The 16686-nt window shown below is 48.9% G+C and overlaps 2 protein-coding genes across 2 annotated transcripts in view; one reads left to right on the plus strand and one right to left on the minus strand.

The window, feature by feature from the left end:
* Nucleotides 1–1160, plus strand: part of Crybg2 (crystallin beta-gamma domain containing 2) — a 36159-nt gene extending 34999 nt beyond the window's left edge. The window contains 2 exon segments of the mRNA XM_047558951.1: nucleotides 717–876; nucleotides 967–1160. Of these exon segments, the coding sequence (XP_047414907.1) occupies nucleotides 717–876; nucleotides 967–1055 (249 nt within the window). The 3' untranslated portion in view covers nucleotides 1056–1160.
* A 1464-nt stretch (nucleotides 1161–2624) lies between these two features.
* LOC124964147 (glycine-rich protein 5-like) lies at nucleotides 2625–4729 on the minus strand. Its single transcript, XM_047524026.1, has 2 exons — nucleotides 4527–4729; nucleotides 2625–3231 (listed from the first exon to the last, which is right to left on the minus strand). The coding sequence occupies exons 1-2, from the start codon at nucleotides 4578–4580 to the stop codon at nucleotides 2818–2820; spliced, it is 468 nt and encodes a 155-aa protein (XP_047379982.1). The 5' UTR covers nucleotides 4581–4729; the 3' UTR covers nucleotides 2625–2817.
* Between the last annotated feature and the right edge of the window lie 11957 nt (nucleotides 4730–16686).

Consider the following 16686-nt stretch of genomic DNA (forward strand, 5'->3'; position numbering starts at 1 on the left):
CTGGGGATCGAACCCAGGGCCTTGCACTTGCAAGGCAAGCACTCTACCGACTGAGCTATCTCCCCAGCCCCAGGCCTGGAATTTTTAGGATGGGCAAGGCTGCCTGAGTGGTTGGAATGAAGTGAGTGAGGGAGGAAGCAAGAGATGAGGTGAGAAGGGTTGGGGGGAGTGTAGGTGTTTGTAGGCCATTGTGAGTTTTTTGCTTTTTGTTTTGTTTTAGTTTTTGTTTTGTTTTCTTGCCTTTTACTTGGAATGAGAGGGAATACTGACTATGTGTCAGGTACCATATTAAACCCTTTGCATGAATGCTTCCTGTATCCTCAGAGAATGCTATGGGCAGATTCTATTGTACTCTGCTTTTTATAGGTGAGGGTATCAGAGCACAGAGAGATTAAGTAATTTGCTGAAAGTCACACAGCCAGTAAATGTATGGATGTTTGTCTGATGCTAAAACCTATGTCCTAGTGGGGCTAATATTTTCCCAGCTCTTTTATGGTTTCTCATGTTAAACCCTCAAAACCAAACAAACAACAACCCAAAACCAAAAAACTAGTATTCAGGATTCTTATAAGAAAGCAGAAACTCAGAAGGATTAAGAGACTTGCTTAGGGCCACAGTTCACCAGAACCAGAATTCAAACCCAATGTCTTGAGGGTGTCTTGGGTATGGTAGAATCCCTATGGGAAAACAGTGCCTAATGATCTCCTGGGCCTCAGGTGGCCCCCACCATGAGTCTGCAGGTAATTGGACCTCCCAGTCTAGGCTCCAAGGTGGTGCTCTGGGCTGAGAGCCGCCTGCCACGACAGACTTGGAGCATCAATGATTTGGGCCACATCTGCAGCCAGATGTTTGAAGGCCGGATCCTGGATGTGAAAGGTAACATGGGTTGCATGTATGGAAGGGAGCCGAGGGCAGCATGGTCCCCAGCTTTCTCTGACCACCTCTGATTCTCCCATCCTCTCCTAGGTGGCCGAGGCTATGACCGGGACCATGTGGTGCTGTGGGAACTGGCCAAGGACAGGGCATCCCAGATCTGGACCGTCCATGTGCTCTGAACCTCCTTTCCCCCCCAGCCCCAGAGCTTTGCTGGGACAGAATGTTTTTATAGGTGTTTTTTGTTGTAACATAAGCTATTTTCTAATAAGCTGCCAGGTATCTTTGTCTTTGTGTACCTTGGTATTGGGGTCAGGGATCGGGTTGAGGATTGACCACTGACCTTTTCCCCCTATATTCAGGCTGGCTTCTTTCCACCCTGCTGGGTTTTTTGTTTTGGGGGGTTTTTGTTTTGGTGGGTGTGGGGGTCGGGGGTGGTAGGGCTAGGGTGTAAGGCCTCCCTCTGCCACGAGAGGGAGCCTGGGACTGAAGTAATTGGGTCGTGTGGCCCTTCATGCAGTCTCACCCAAATGGTGTGTACTGAGCCTGCCCATGAGTGGGAGTGACAGTTAAAGAGATTCCACCCCACCCCCCAGATGGTCCCATATTCAGAGGACCACCACTTCGGTACCTGGGTGTTCTCAGAACGACAGATTCAGGTCTGGTACTGGGCGTGGGGATACAGACATGAAACAAACCTTGAGGTCCCCATCCTCAGGAAACATGGTCCGGTGGAAATCACCGACACATAAGGTGACACAGTCAAAAAGGAGGAGGACACAGTGGAGGGTGCCCAGAGCAGGACCCTCCTGCCTGGGGGTGCTCCTGCTGGCGTGCACAAGATGTGGGGGGAGTTGACCAGCCGAGATGGTGGCAGAGGAACCTGTTTCAGAGGTGCACACAAGTCCAGGGCTGAAAACCTTGAGGTTCAGCATGTGGGGCACATTGGGGGGGGCAGGAGAGTTGAGGGGGCCCCCTCTCCTTTCCTCTGGCTTCCCCCAGTCTGGAGGTTTGGTCTCAGTCAAAGAAGACAGGACAGGACTGGGGACCCTATCCCAGCTGAGAGGACAGGACACAGGAGGGAGCAGCGTCCTCTGCCCTTAGATCTGGGGCCACTCTTGAGGCCTCTGGCAGAAGTCCTCAGGAAAAAGAGGGACAGGAGGGGCTGCACTGGGGCTCCCTTCCCTCTCTACAGCTCCAAACAGTGACACCCCAAACCCTGAAGGGAGTGGGTAGAGCAGTTGCTTATTCTTCCTGCCCCAGGTGACCGGGAAAGTAGACAGCCATCTCCTAACCCCCCTCCAGCCCCAGTGGCCAGAGATGTAAGGATGGGTGGCTCGTGAGCTTGCTTTCTGGGGATGCCAAAATAGGGGTGGGGAGAGCTCCTGGACCTGGGGGTTGCCCCAAATCCTTCATTCTGAGGATACCCAGGTCCTGGGGTGGGAGTCCTCTTGTGTCTGGGGTTATCCAGGGTCTGGGGAGTGGGGTGGTGGAATCTCTGGGAAAGTCATTATCAAACACTCAGGGACAGGGGAAGTAAATTCCACTAAAGGGGACAGTGAGGGTGGAGGTTCCTGAGTCTTATCACTGCGGAGTGATTCTAAGGAGAGGGTCCTCTGCAGTGGACTCTGGGTAGGCCACTTCCAGCCCCACTTGCTCCGTTGACAAGGGCGTGGGAAGCTCCTGGGTGTGTGCGCACAGCGCTGGGGCCTGGTGATGTCCAGTGACCACACGCAGGGCCCCTCCACAGACAAGGAGAACTTTATTGAGCCCCAGCTTGCCCCTTCACATCAGTACCTCTGTGTGGCCACTGCCTGTGTGGCACTGCCTGTCAACTTCTACCACTTGGGATCATCCTGAGGGTTGGCGGAGGGCAGGTGTTCTCTGGCTAGTGATGGTGGCGGCTATTTCAGGGGGCATAGAGCTAGAGGTGACACTGTCACCTCAGCTGAGGTAGAAAAGGTGGATGAGGGTGTTGGTCAAGAAGAAAAGGACACTGCCACCATCCATGTTGCTGAGAGCTGGGGCCCCACCTTTGGTAGGTCTCAACGTTGTGGAACCTTTGACCGTGGTGGCCCCACCACCGCCAGCCCCACCGCCGGCACCACCGCCGCCGGCACCACCGCCGGCACCACCACCGCCGGCACCACCGCCGGCACCGCCCCCGGCACCACCGCCGGCACCACCGCCGGCACCGCCCCCGGCACCACCGCCGGCACCACTGCTGCCTTCCCCGCTGCCGCCGCCCCCGCCGCCGCCGCTGCCGCCGCCGCCGCCGCCGCCCGCAGTGTTCGTGTTGCCCGCGGCCGCGGCAGTAGTCCCAGCAGCAGTCGTCTGTCCCAAGACTCCAGTTTGTATCTGCAAGAAGAGAAGTGGGGGCTGCTCAGGGTCCTCAGCCTTTCGTCTTGTTTGTTTTCGTTTCTGTACTGGGGACAACCCTGGGCGCCCTGCCACGGGCTGCACCCCGGTCCCTTCTATTTCTGTTCTAGAAAGGGTCTTGCTAAATTGCTGAGGGTCTCATTAAGTTGCTGAGGTTTGAAATTTTGGTCCTCCGCCTCAGCTTCTGAAGTCGAGACTTCTCCACCACGCCAGGCTCAGGGGGCTTTTGAATGTCACTTTATTAAGGATGCATCCTCCCTTGTCCCTCTACCATAGGCCCTGTCGCGATGTTTGGCTGTTTCCTGCCTTGACAGGAGGCGCTTATGCCCCCACCCCCAAGCTTCTTTTCACCTCTCCCAGACCACCAGCGCCTCCATCACAGAGGGACACAGAGGAGCCCCAGCCCTTGATTCCACACCTGCAAGAGGCTTAGCATCCCTGAGCCTGTTTCCTTTTCTCCCGAATGGGGAGAAGAGTCCCTCGTGGAGGGAAGGGTGACCTGCGACAGGGCCAAGTGAGAAACCCCTTGGCAAAGTATGGGTGGGTGGGTGGGTGGAGCAGTGGAAACAGCCAGTTGGTGACAAGCTGTCCTTGATGGTTGATAAAACTGCAACTGAAGCTGCTCTTAATGGAAATTAAGCTGTTTTTGATGGCGATCAAGCTGTCCTTGATGGTTGATGAAGCTGTTCTTGATCGAGAACTTGATGGCTCTTGTCTCCCATATTGACTGGGCCCCTCTGGGCACGTGGGATGCCACCAAAGCTGCCTCCTGAAATGGCAGCTGATTTGAGACTGAGTGGTAGGCTGCATTCCTCACCCCCAGGTCTCTCTCCTGCTGGGACAGGGCCCCCCTGACGGCAGAAGCAGAGCAGGCTCTGCTTGGACATTTCCTGGCCCCCTCCCACCAGGACCAGATCCATAGGCCCCCTGGGGGACACTGTTCCTCACTCAGGGGCTGTCTTTCTACACCTCTTAATTCCCTAGCATTACACAGCACCTCTGGGTGTCTCTGTGCCTGGCACCCTGTGAGGCTCCCAAGATGAGAACTCAGATTTCAACGCAGAGGCGGCCCTCAAGCAATCTGACCCTGGGCAGAAGGGTCAGAAGCTTGGGTGGGCAAACTCCCCTGGTCCGGGGTTCCTGTTGGAGCCTGTCTGCCTTTGCCTCCACGGGAGAAGGCTGGGCCGCCAGAAGCCCAAATTCCCTACCTCTCATGGCAGGCAGGTCAGGGAATCCTGAGGGTGGCACTGGGGGCTTTGGGGGACTTTTCCTACCTGAGTCAGAGCCAGGAAGCTGAAGGTGAGTAGAAGGAAGAGGAAGCCGTTCATCCTGGGAGGCTCTTGCTGGGTGCTCTTGGTAGCAGCTCTAGATAAGCTCAGAGCTTTTCCGCAGGCCTTTTTAGGCTTGGCTGCTTTTGAATCCCGAGGCAGGAGGTGTGGAGGGGTAAGGAGAGGAAGGAGGGCCTATGGGGCAGGCAGGGAGGGGCTGGGAGCTGCTTCCTTCCTATGGGTGCGGGGATCCAGGGCCCTGCAGGTGGTGAGTTATAGATAGGTGTGAGCCACATCCCAAGGGACCAGTGGTAGGCAGAGCGAGGGGGCAGTGGACAGGGCTACCGTCCTGGGCATCACATCTTGATTTAATTGCATGCCCACTCGGAGACCCAGGCCTGTAACAAAAGAGCTGCAGAAGGGTTAAATGCAGTAATAACCCATTTTAAAAAGGCAAAAACATGAATAAATATTATATAGATGGTTTGTGGGTTTTTTAAAAGACAATTAGGGCAAGAGACAGGAACTGAAGGAGAGACTGGGGTAGATTCGGGTTTTGAGATGAGGTGGCGGATGGCCTGCAGGTTCTGAACCGAGGCTTGGGGAGCTGAGGCTTAGGAAGGGGTGGGAGGACCTTGGGAACATGGTAAAGCACTGGCTCAGCTCTGAGTGGGACTCGTTCCCTCCAGGGTTTAGGGTCCTCATTTCAAGTGGAAGACAAAATGGATTATTTCTGAAGTTTCTTCAGACCTAGTGTTTGGTGATTTGGATAAAGAAACTAGTAGATGAGGGGCTTTTGTTTGTTTGTTTGTTTGTTTTCTTCTTTTTCTACCTGGGATTGAATCTAGGGGCGCTTAACCATCAAGCCACGTCCCCAGCCCTTTTTATATTTTATTTAGAGACAGGGTCTCGCTGAGTTGCAATCCTCCTGCCTCAGCCTCCTGAGCTGCTGACATTACAGGCATGCACCACCGCACCTGGCAAGGTGAGTTGTTAGTGTCAGTCTGGGGTGGCTGGGAAGGGAACTAGTAGAGGGACTAGCAGTTGGCCAAAATGCAGTGGACAGGATTTGGGTGGGGGACCATGAAGTCCCAGCTATGGTTCCGGCGATGGGATTGTCCGCCACAGAAGGTCTGAGGACTTACTGGAGTGAAGGGGGAACCTGACTCAGGACCAGTGGGGCTCTTGACTTATGTGATGGGAAAGAATTTCAGCTTGTACCAAAGGCGTGGGAAAGCAGAGACATGGTCAAGGGAGAATGAGGGCAATCTCAAGGAGACATCCTTGGGCTGAAGGAAGGAATACATATTCTGGCTGTCTCCAGAGGGAGGGACAGGAGTCTGTTGGCATGGAGTGGTAATATTTATAGAGGGGTGGTTGGTAGGGGCTGGACTAGAGGTGGAGCCAGGGTGGAGCTACAGAATTTCAACCAGTTTCCACTGGGCTTGTGCACTGTCCTCTTGTTAGCCTAGGGTATGGGTCAAGGGCGGGTTGCTCTGGAGTCACAACTATTCGTGGTACTTTTTTGTATTTCAGTAGTTTATGGGTGTTTTCTTTGAGACTCAGTATCTCCCTTTATTCCCAAATTCCTATCTCAGGATGAATCCTGGAGCTCTTTGGTGCTCTGTGGTATCCATTCTCTCACTTTGTTCTCAGTGATGCAGAGCAGTAGCTTTTATAATTATACCCACTTGACTGACGAAGAAACTGAGGCTTAGATATTAAGTGACTTGCCCAAGGTTGTAAAGGGTGGAGCCATCTCATTTGAACTTCACTTCAGTTCTGTCTGAAGCCATAGCTACCACTGAGCTATATCCTCAGCCCTTTTTATTTTAAATTTTGAGACAAGTCTTCCTAATTTCCTGGGGCTGAACTTGAACTTGTGATCCTTCTGCCTCAGCCTCCCAAGTTGCTGGGAGTACAGACGTGAGTCACTGCACCAGGCACCAAGTAAGTCTTGATTTCCTGACCTCCTGCTCCCCGGAACCCAGGCATTATCTCTGAAGCCCAGCTCCTGCCTCCTCCACCTCCCTGGCTTAGTTGGGGTCTTATTTACTAGTAGGCCAGATGGTGAAGGGGACTCCCTGACACTTCCCTTCTAAGATCAAGGCCTTGTGTCAAAAGCCTAGATAAAACCTGAGTGGGCCATCAAGGGCCTCCAGCTTAGAAGAGAAAAGAAGTGAGAGTCAAGACTGGGAAGAGAAAGGCAGGAAGTGGAGAAGGTGTGGGAGGGAGGTGAGAGGAACCCCCAGTCACCTATCACCCCCACCCCTATCAGCTCCTACACACACACACACACACACACACACACACACACACACACACCCCATGTCTGAGTTATCAGCTGCCTGGGGTAGGAGTAAGGGTGGTGATTCTGGGGGCTACTGAGAGCCAGAGAAGCGACAGGTGAAGCAAGGCGCTGACTCAGGAGACAGAAGGTCCAAAGTTGCTCTGCTGAAAATGGGTCCTGTTACTCTGGTCAATCTTTTCCTTGTTTTTTGTTTGTTTGTTTGTTTGTTTGGTACCTGGGATTGAACACAGAGGTTTCACACCTTTGCCTCTTCTGCCCTCTGAGCAACTGTCTGGACAACATCTGCAGTAGACTGAACCCTAGTCACCAAATTAGAGAACTCTAAGAAATCATTTTGCAGATGGTAAAACTGAGGGCAAGTTCTCGGCAGAGTTGGGGCGGAGCCTAGATCGCCCAGTGCCTGCTCTCCACTGCGCAGCTTCTCCAGACCAGACTTCCCAATCTTTAGAGAAAAGGGAAATCCCAGTCCACAGCCCTAGACTCTCCTTTGTGATCAAGACCAAATTCCTCCGCATTGACACTCAAGACCCCGCCTTCCCCCGGCCAAAACCTGGTTCCCTAACATCCTCTCCACCCAGCACACGCCCATCCTAGCCAGCCGCACCCGCCCTGCGGGCCCCGGCTGCCCCTGCGCTCTTACATCGTGTATTTCCTCTGCACGGAGAGCCCTCCCGTGCACCTAGGGTACCTGTGGACGCTCCTGTTTCTCGTCAAGATTTGCCTCAGAAGTCCCTGCCGCAACTCCCTCGTGAATGGAGAGTTGTTCCTCCACGTTCCAAGCCTTTTGCACTGCGTTCATTTGATGGTTATCAGGAGGCAGCAACAGGCTCCAAACAGCGAAGTTACCAATGCAGGAAAGAATCCAGGGCTTGAGAGAGGTGAGCCTTTCATTTGGACTGCTTTTCCTTTGAAGGTATTTGTCACTTCAAGAAGAGACGGCTAAGAAACTGAGCAGAGGTTTTTATAAATTTATGGGGTAAAAGGGAGAAAATCTGTCGTTCAGGACCCTTTGAGAAAGTAGTCCCAGACAGTTGCCCCCACTAGGCTTTGGGTTGGGACCAGGAAGGGTCCCACTTACAGTGAACAGGAAACCACAGCCCAGACCACACAGAAATCCAAGACAACCCAACAAAACAAACAAAGCAAGAAAGCAACAAATAATGGAGTTTCACAGCAGATGAAGATAAGCAAATTGTCAATGAAACTTTCGAATAACTATGTGCTTAATCCAAGAATTGGAATTTTTTTTTTTTTTTTTTTTTGGTACTAGGGATTTAACCCAGGGACACCAAACACTGAGCCACATCCCCAGCCCTTTTTATTTTTATTTTGAGATAGATCCTCACTACTTGCTTAGGGCCTCTCTAAGTTGATGAGGCTCGCCTTGAACTTGTAGTCCTCCTGCTTCAGTCTGTCAAGTTGTGGGGATTACAGGTATGTGTCACTAGGCCCCATGAGAACTGGAAATTATAGAAAAGAACCAAATGGAAATTCTTGAACTGAGAAATGTAACAATAGAAATGAAGTATTCACGGGGTGTGGTGAACTTAGGAAACTGAGACAGGAGGATTGCACGTTTGAAGCCAGCCTCAGCAACTTAGCCGTGGGCAACCTAGTGAAACCCTGTCTCAAAATAAAAATTAAAAGGGCTGGGGATGTGGCTCAGTGGTAAAGCCCCCCTGAGTTCAATCCCTAGTACCAAAATAAAGAAATTAATTAATTAATTAATAATAAATAGGAGAGAAAGAAAAGAACTCAGTGGATAGGTTTAATCTTAGATTGGGTACAACTGAAGAACAAATTAGTGAAGGAAAAGTTAGATTATAAGAAAGTATGTATTATGGAATAATACATTTATTAAGTGTCTGCTGTGTGCCAGGTCCTGGTTTTGGCGTAGGCTCTGGGGACAGAGCACTGAACAAAAGGAGCTGCATTCAAAGGGGGAAAGACCAAAAACAATGGTAACTTCAGGTTTCACCAAATGCTACACTGCAGTCAGGAGGGGAATATGAGAAGCCAACATTCTGGGTCAGGACAGGCCACTGGGAGAAAGAATTTGCATAGAGACCTGCAGAACAAGAGGGGTCTAACAGGCAGAGCTACTCCTTCCAGTGTCACGGTCTTCCCTGACGCCTGTCCCAGGGTCTAGCACAGTTCCTCATGGGGTAGGTACTCAGTGTGTATTTGTTCAATGACAGAATGGAATATAGCAGGACTAGAGAGAGGAGGGTATTGCAGCACGTTACCGTGTGACCTGCTCTGAATTTTCATCCTTGATGAGAGAGGGCTGTGACCCAATAGCACCATAGAGCATTCAAGGTAAATCTTCATCTGTACAGTCACTAACAGATTCATTCTTGTGCTCATCCACTTTTTTTTTTTTTTTTTTGGTACTGGGGATTGAACCCAGAAGTTCTTTACCACTGAGCCACATCCCCAGCCCTTTTTAATTTTTTATTTTGACACAGGGTCTCACTGAGTTGCTTAGGGTCTTGCTCATTCACTCTTTCCATTAATTTATGATGCTAGCTTTTTGTTGCTGTGACCAAAATACCTGAAAAGAACAACTTAGAGGAGGAAAAGTTTATTTTAGCTCACAGTTTTAGAGGTTCAGTCCATGGTGGGCTGACTCCATTGCTCTGAGCTCTACATGAGGCAGAACATCATGGCAGAAGGGCATGGCAGAGGAACGTTGCTCAACTTATGGTAGCCAGGTAGTAGAGAAAGAGAGAGACAGAGAGCAAGAGAAGCCAGGTACAAAATATAATCCCCAAGGGCATGATCTACTTCCTCCAACCAAGCTCCAGCTGCCTCCAGTTATTACCCAGTAATTCATTCAAATTAATAATCCATCAAATGGATTAGTCCACGGAGTAGGTAACAGCTCTCGCAATCTAATCATTTCACTTTTGAACATTCCCTGCATTGCCACATGCATGAACTTTTGGGGGGATACCTCATATTGAAATCATAACATTTATTGACACCTACTGTGTGGCATACAAGATGAACGAGTAAAGGTCCCTTCCATTGAAGAGTTCGTTGTCCAAGAGGGGGCCCCTGGCTGTAATCATCACAAGACTGAATGAGAAATGCTATTATGACTGTAGAACTATAGAGTGGAGAGTGTGGTTCTGCTTGGGAGAAGAGGGGGGTGAATCAGAGATGGCTTCTTGGGAGGGGATGTTTGAGTTGGTTCTTGAATAAGGGGACTTTTTCCCCATAGAGAAGGCAAGGGAGAATGTTCCCATTGGAAGGAGAGGCTGAAACTTGGGAAAGCATGAAATTTATGGAACACGGAAGGCAGGTGGAGGGCAGGACTCAGATCCATCTCTTCTTATTATTTACTTTTCCCTCCTGAGCAACTAGGACCAAGTAAACTCTTTAACCCCAGAGTGGTCAAAACTGATAAGGGTGTTTCAGGAAATTACCTAAAAGCAAAGCAGACTCCCTCCACTCTCAAGAATAGAAACTTCCAGAGTCATCTAACCCATGTGGGAAACAGGTCCAGACCTCCCTCCTCCCAGGCCAGAGCTCTCAATCTGACAATGGAAATGGGATAAAGACAAACAGTGAGTAGGATAAAGACGAAGTCAGTTGACTCCAGAAGTCCAGAGGGAATCCTGGGTGAGAGTGGAAGGTGGACAGCTGGCCTCCAAGATCCTCCCGACACTCAAGTTTTATCTGAGCCTGGAGACCTCAGAGAGCTTTCTGGAGCTGCTAAGCTGAGAGATAGAGAAATACAGGTTGGAAAAATAACCGTAAGGTGATCTTAGACTCTGGTTCTCATAATTTTGTTTTGGGGAAACACTTTTTTTTATTGTATGGTACTAGAGATTAATAAACCCAGGAGTGCTTTACCACTGAGCTACAGCCCCAGCCCAGCCCTGTCCTAAAATTTTAAAGGTGTCAGGGTGGGCCTCCAGTTGCAGATATCTTGCCTTAGTCTCTGGAGCTACCGGAATTACAGGCATGTGCCACTGTGCCCAGCTTTAGAAACACCTTGCTATAAAAATAATAATGTGATAATGTAAGGGGACAGGGAGGTGAGGATGGTGGAAACACAAGGTTAAGAGAATAATTCTATTAAATGAGCCCAATGTGCTGACCCCCCATGTTTTCTTTGCCACAAAGCAATCTGCCTGGAGCCCCCCTTGGCTTGGGCAGGGATGAAGGCCAGGCAGTCAGTGTAGGTAATGAATGATGGGGGTTGAGAGGACGAGGATTGATCATCAGGGGACAGAGGGTGGTTAACCTCTGCGATTGTGCGTCCGGGCACTCTGGGCTGCTAACATTCACCCCCATGTCCGTGCTGGGAAGAAAGAAAAGACCATCATTAAAAGGGGAGTTCTGGGGTCAATAAAAGAGCAAGACACCTCCTCCAATGGGCTCCCAGCTCTCGGGCCCCTTCTTTTTGGAGAAGTCTGTCTTTGTTGTTTTCTTAAATAAAACGTGCTTTCTACACCTGCCTTGGAATTTCTTGGGTGTTTATTCTTCAACAAGACCGGTTCCGACCTCTGAGACCTGTATCAGCTGGGGCCTTGCCTGGGATCGTCACCAAGGTAAGCTCCTCCGCACCTTACATCTTTCTGAGGTTCATCTTCTGTTCTTCTCTTTCCTTCTGGAGGACAATTTTGGGCACCCGTCAACCATTTAACTGCTATCAGTGCAGGCTGCCAATCTTAAAACTCAGGTGGAAGGTTTCACGACTTTTTGTGGCTCCTAGTCACCTGGCCTGAGGGTCGAGCACACTGGACTCTGCATAGGCCATTTCCTACTCTCCGACCCTGGCTCAGAGCCTGTCTGGCCCTAGGAGACAGTGGTCTCTGGTCCTGATCTGCCTTTGGATGTGAGGAGTTGAGCAAAGGAGAGAAGCAACTTTGAGATTCTGGCTGAGGCCACTTCATGGTGAATCTCAAAGGCTTCTCCCCTGACCTCCTCTCCCAACACCCCTCTGGGAATCCTGTGGTGACCAGTCAATTAGGTGGTGCTGAGTGAACACCCCAGTAACACATGCAGCTCCACATGGGCCCACCACACTTTCCTGTGCTCACACCTCCAAGCGTCACCCCCTTCCCTCACCCCCTTCCCTCACCAGACTCTGGCTGTTGAGAGAGGGACATTTTACATGGCACAGTTTCTAAGAAACTATTAGATGAGAACTTCAAGTTCAAGGTCTGAGTCTTTCAACTGACCTTTCCTTAGATTCCTCCAGGAAAAGGGCATAAAGCATTCAACAACCATGAGATGTTCTCCTCACCCTCTAGAGATCCCTTTGGTACACAGCAAGCATAAGCTCTTTATTCCAGCCTTTATCCCTAATGACTCTGGCCTTTTACAGAGTTCTTTTTTAAAAAGATCTTTTTTAGTTGTGATGGGCCTTTATTTCTTTATATGTGGTGCTGAGACTCGAACCCAGTGCCTCACACATGCAAGGCAAGTGCTCTACCACTGAGCTACAACCTCAGCCCCTGCACAGTGTTCTCAGACTTTGCTTAATAGAAGGAGATTTGGGGCATCACATTTGGAAGTTTCATAGTGGCAGGGGAAACGTCACCTGATTTCTCCAGGTCTTTGGCATGTGGCAAACAATGACCCTCATACCCTCAGCAGTGATGCAGTAAAAATCTGGCAGGACATGGGGAATGAGAGACGGGTTTGCTGACCAGTAGAAGTTCCTTAGGGAGATGTCCCTAGCAAAGTGGGCAGTTTCTCTGGCGCAGGTGTTGGCTTCGTTTTCTCATATTCAGATGGGAGCTTCGATCTCAACAGCTGTGCAGAGTTCACCACTGGCCTGCATACTGAAAAACAGGGGCAAGGCTGACCCACAGATGAAGAAAAAGTGCCTCATTTTCTTCTGCTGCCAACAGTACAAACCCTCCAATGCAGAATCATGGTGATCGGAGGGAAGTATAAACTTTAATACCATTCTGCAGCTTAACCTGTAAAAAGGAAGGAAAATAGTTCAAGTTTCCCTATCTATGTGCAAGGGGAAAACCCAAATTGTGCCAAAAATGTAAGTTAGATTCAGCTATGATCCTCCATTCTGAGTGAGGCCTCATCCCCACACCCCCCCCAAAGTGTATTACCTAATAGTAGGTTCAGCACAGACAGACCAGGGTTTATCACAAGAGAGGTGTCTAAGGGTTGCAAGGTCTCCCAGGTGACAAGTCACACGGCAAGAGTGGACAATCTGGAGGCTTGCACCTTTTTCACGGCCACCCATGAAGGAGGAGAGGAATTGGGGCCACTCTGGTGAGACAGCAGTCAAGGTTACGGAAGGAGGGGTGGGAACTGCGGACTGCGAAATGCTCCAAGTTTTGTTCAGAGGGGAACCTCATCCTCAGCAGTAATAATGGAGGATGGCCTCATCGCAGTTGAGGAAAAGGAGATGCCTTATAATTTTCTACACCCAAAGCTGGCTTGATTACCAACTGGGGGAATGGGAAATGGTCTCCAGAGAAAATGTAAACTGTGACACCACAACTTAAGAGACTAGTTTTACAAAAGGGGGAAGAAAAAATGGTCAGAGGTGCCCTCTGTGTGATGATGTTTTGCCTCTTAAGCTCAAGACGGTAGCTTTCCTTACTTCTTAGCTTTTTGCCAGATCTCTATCCGTCCAAGACTTGCATCCGGGATGTAAGCTACAGAGGCAATTGTCCAAAGCCAGCATGGGACCAAAGCAAAAATAAGGGTCATTTTTAAATTTAGGCTGCGGCAGGACCTAAATGGCTCTTGCAGTCCGTGACTTTGCTTTCTCAACCAGTTCCTCCCTAAACGCTAGAGCACAGGTAGGGAGGACGGAATGATCTCATGCGTACAAGTCTTCTGAACCTTGAGAACCCTTACCTGAGGGGTTCAGGGCTCCCCCAGCCTTTAAACACCTGTGCTGACTCTCTCTGTCCCCCACGTACACTCTGGTCTGTTGAAGTGCTCTTTTACTAGAGTAATTACGACCGTGCAATTTTTCTTCTTTTTTTTTTTTTTTTAGAACTCCGGTATTTTAAAACATTTCTGTATTTTTTGAGTTCATGGTTTTGTGGTGAATTCATGTTTGAATCCTGTGCACCTAGATTAATATATTTTGTTCTTATCAGTCTTGTTTTAGTTGAGGTTTTTTCCTCACTGTTTTTCCTGCTGTCATTTTCAGGGGTCAAGTACTCAAGGTCAAGCTCAAAAATCCTTGTTTCCTGTTGGTTTTTATGTACAAGTGCACCTGTGTATTGCATGTATGTCTATATGTGTCTCTATCTACAAATCATTTACCTGGTATCAAAGTTGACATATAGCATTCATAAATTAAAATTTAAGAAAAAGAAAGGAATCCCAATGTCTTTTAGTTCACATGACTTAAACCTCTAAGAAAAAGTTTAATTTAAATTGGGTAAATAGATGAGAGTAAAGATGTCTTTAAAATTACTAACCCACAAGTTTTTCTAGGTAGTCAGGCAATTAATAGAGTGTTGGTTTCCACAGAATGTCTAGAGAGTAATAGTCATTGCTGCGAGGATTTTTCTTCAACAGGGAAAAGATGTCCTGGTATCTTGTCTGATATCTTGGTTGTCACAGTTAAAAATGGATACATTAGGCTGGGCATGGTGGCCCACGCCTGTAATCCTAGTGGTTTAGGAGGCTGAGGTAAGAGGATTGCAAGTTCAAAGCCAGCCTCAGCAATTTAGCAAGCCCCTAAGTAACTCAGCGAGACCCTGTTTCTAAATAAAATATAAAAAGGGCTGGGGATGTGGCTCCATGGTTAAGTACTCCTGGGTTCAATCTCCAGTACAAAAGAAAAAAAAATGAGTATATTAGATTTAACATAAATGCAATTAATCTTCATAAATGTGTTTGTTAGAGGAGAAATTTGATTAATTTATGGAGTTAAAGTGCTAAAACATCAAGATGCACCCTCTCCTGTGGACTCCCAGATGTGGGGCCCCTACTATTGAGAGAAGTCTCTGTCCTTTGCTTAAATAAAACTTGCTTTCTACACTTGCCTCAGTGTTTCTCGGGTGTTTAATCTTCAACGCTGGGGAACAAGGACCCATTCCTGATCTCCAAGACGGGCATCAACAATATGAGGAATTTAATTTGCACAATAATCCTACGAGGTAGGTCCTACTCACATCCCTGTTTTACAGATATGGAGAGTGAAGTCGTTGAGCAGGAACAGACAGCAGGTAGGTGACAGAATCCAGTCTCATAGAATTGTTAAATTATGCCAGTCCATACAATAATACATCCTCGATTAATGATGGCAATTATTATTTTCCAAGTTTTTCTGGTAAGGATATATGCTTTTATAATAAGGCTCTGACTTCCCCTAACAATTTTTGTTTTAAACCAAACTGAGCTGCAAGTTGGAGGGCTCCAGCCTCCCGCCCAGGAACTAGGTGCTCACTGAGGCCTGACAGCTGCAGGCCCTGGGGAGGAGGGGAGAATCCTGATGCCTGGTAAATCCACTCCTGGTCTTGCTGAGGCGCTTGCCTCCCACACTGGTGGTCCTTGCTTATATTTATGAGCCAGGTGACAGTATGAGGTTGCTATTCTCCCTGACCAAGATTCCCCCACAGCCCTCCAAAAAGCACTTGGCCCCAGCATGACCTCTGCCACAGGGACCTCATGCTTCGGAAGTTTTCTGGAAGCAGCTCCATAATAATTCTCCTGCCTTCAACCTCCAGTCACTTTACCGCCCAAGCCCTCACCTGGCAGTGGGCCTGGATCGCAAGCCCGGCTTATCTTTACCTGACTGTTTTATTAGAGTGGGACTTTCTGGAAAGAGCAGACAGTGCTGGGTTTGAATCCAGTTCTGCTTCCTACCTGTATGGTCTTCCCTTTTTCGAACTTCTATTTTCTCATCAGTAATGTTGGCATCTGGTTCTTGGAAGGGGCTCCGTAACTGGCAGCTCTCTTCATCTTCTACTTGTTGTGCAGAGAATGAGGAGCTCGAGTTCAAAGTCAGACTAAGCAAAGGGGAGTCTCTCTCCCACCCAAGGTCATAGGTTAGAAAGTCAAATGGAGGATGGTGGCCAGGAGTGTGGCTCAGTGGTGGAGCGCCTGTCTAGCTTGCTTGAAGTCCTGGGTTTGAGCCCCAGCACTGGGCCAGGGTTGGGAGTGGGGGAGTCAAACAGAAAATAAATTGTAAAAGTGCAATCTGAGTCGTGCTGAGAAAGGTTTTGGTGGCTGAACCTGGACATAAATTCAGTGGGTCTGAGATTAGAAACCAAACCATCACAGCTGGAAGTCTTCAGAGATAATGAAGAGCAGGAAATGCTTTTGAAAATGTAGTCTGTACAGGTGTTTTGATAGTACTTTGCATTATCTCATTTGATCCAGCAACCTTGGGGGGTAGGTAGTATCCCCATTTTACAGATGAAGAAACTAATGTGTCCAAGGCCATAGTGAGGAGTCCTGATGTCAAAGCTCATGCCTTTAGTTGCTTTGGTGACTTGAGGCTAATCTAATACCTTAGTTTTATATGAGGTTCAGGGAGGGGAAACTACCAAAAGGGATGTACTTAGCCAATTCTTCCACAAAGAAAAAGAAACTAGGTTTTTGTTTTGTTTTCTTATGGTACTAGGGGTTGAATCAAGGCCCTTATACATTCTAGGCAAGCATTCTATCATTAAAGTTCATCCCCAACCCTTTCTATTTTATTTTTGAGACAGAATCTCATTAATTTACCCAGGCTGACCTCAAACTGGTGATCCTCCTGCCTCAACCTCTGCAGGAACTGGGATTACAGCTGTGTCAGCCACACTGGGTTAGGAACTAGAGTTTGGGCGCCTCAACCGGTCAAGAAGTTAGCAGAGTGGGGAACGTCTGTAAGACTGAAGCAGGAGAAGCAAGCTGTCAGCC

This window comes from Sciurus carolinensis, chromosome 1, assembly GCF_902686445.1.
Source record: "Sciurus carolinensis chromosome 1, mSciCar1.2, whole genome shotgun sequence".
NCBI classification, from domain to species: domain Eukaryota; kingdom Metazoa; phylum Chordata; class Mammalia; order Rodentia; family Sciuridae; genus Sciurus; species Sciurus carolinensis.

Coding starts and splice junctions, on each gene's coding strand:
- LOC124964147 (XM_047524026.1), bottom strand. CDS start 4,580: ATGAACGGCTTCCTCTTCCTTCTACTCACCTTCAGCTTCCTGGCTCTG. Junction 3,232..4,526: donor GCTTCCTGGCTCTGACTCAG/GTAGGAAAAGTC, acceptor CTCTTCTTGCAG/ATACAAACTGGAGTCTTGGG.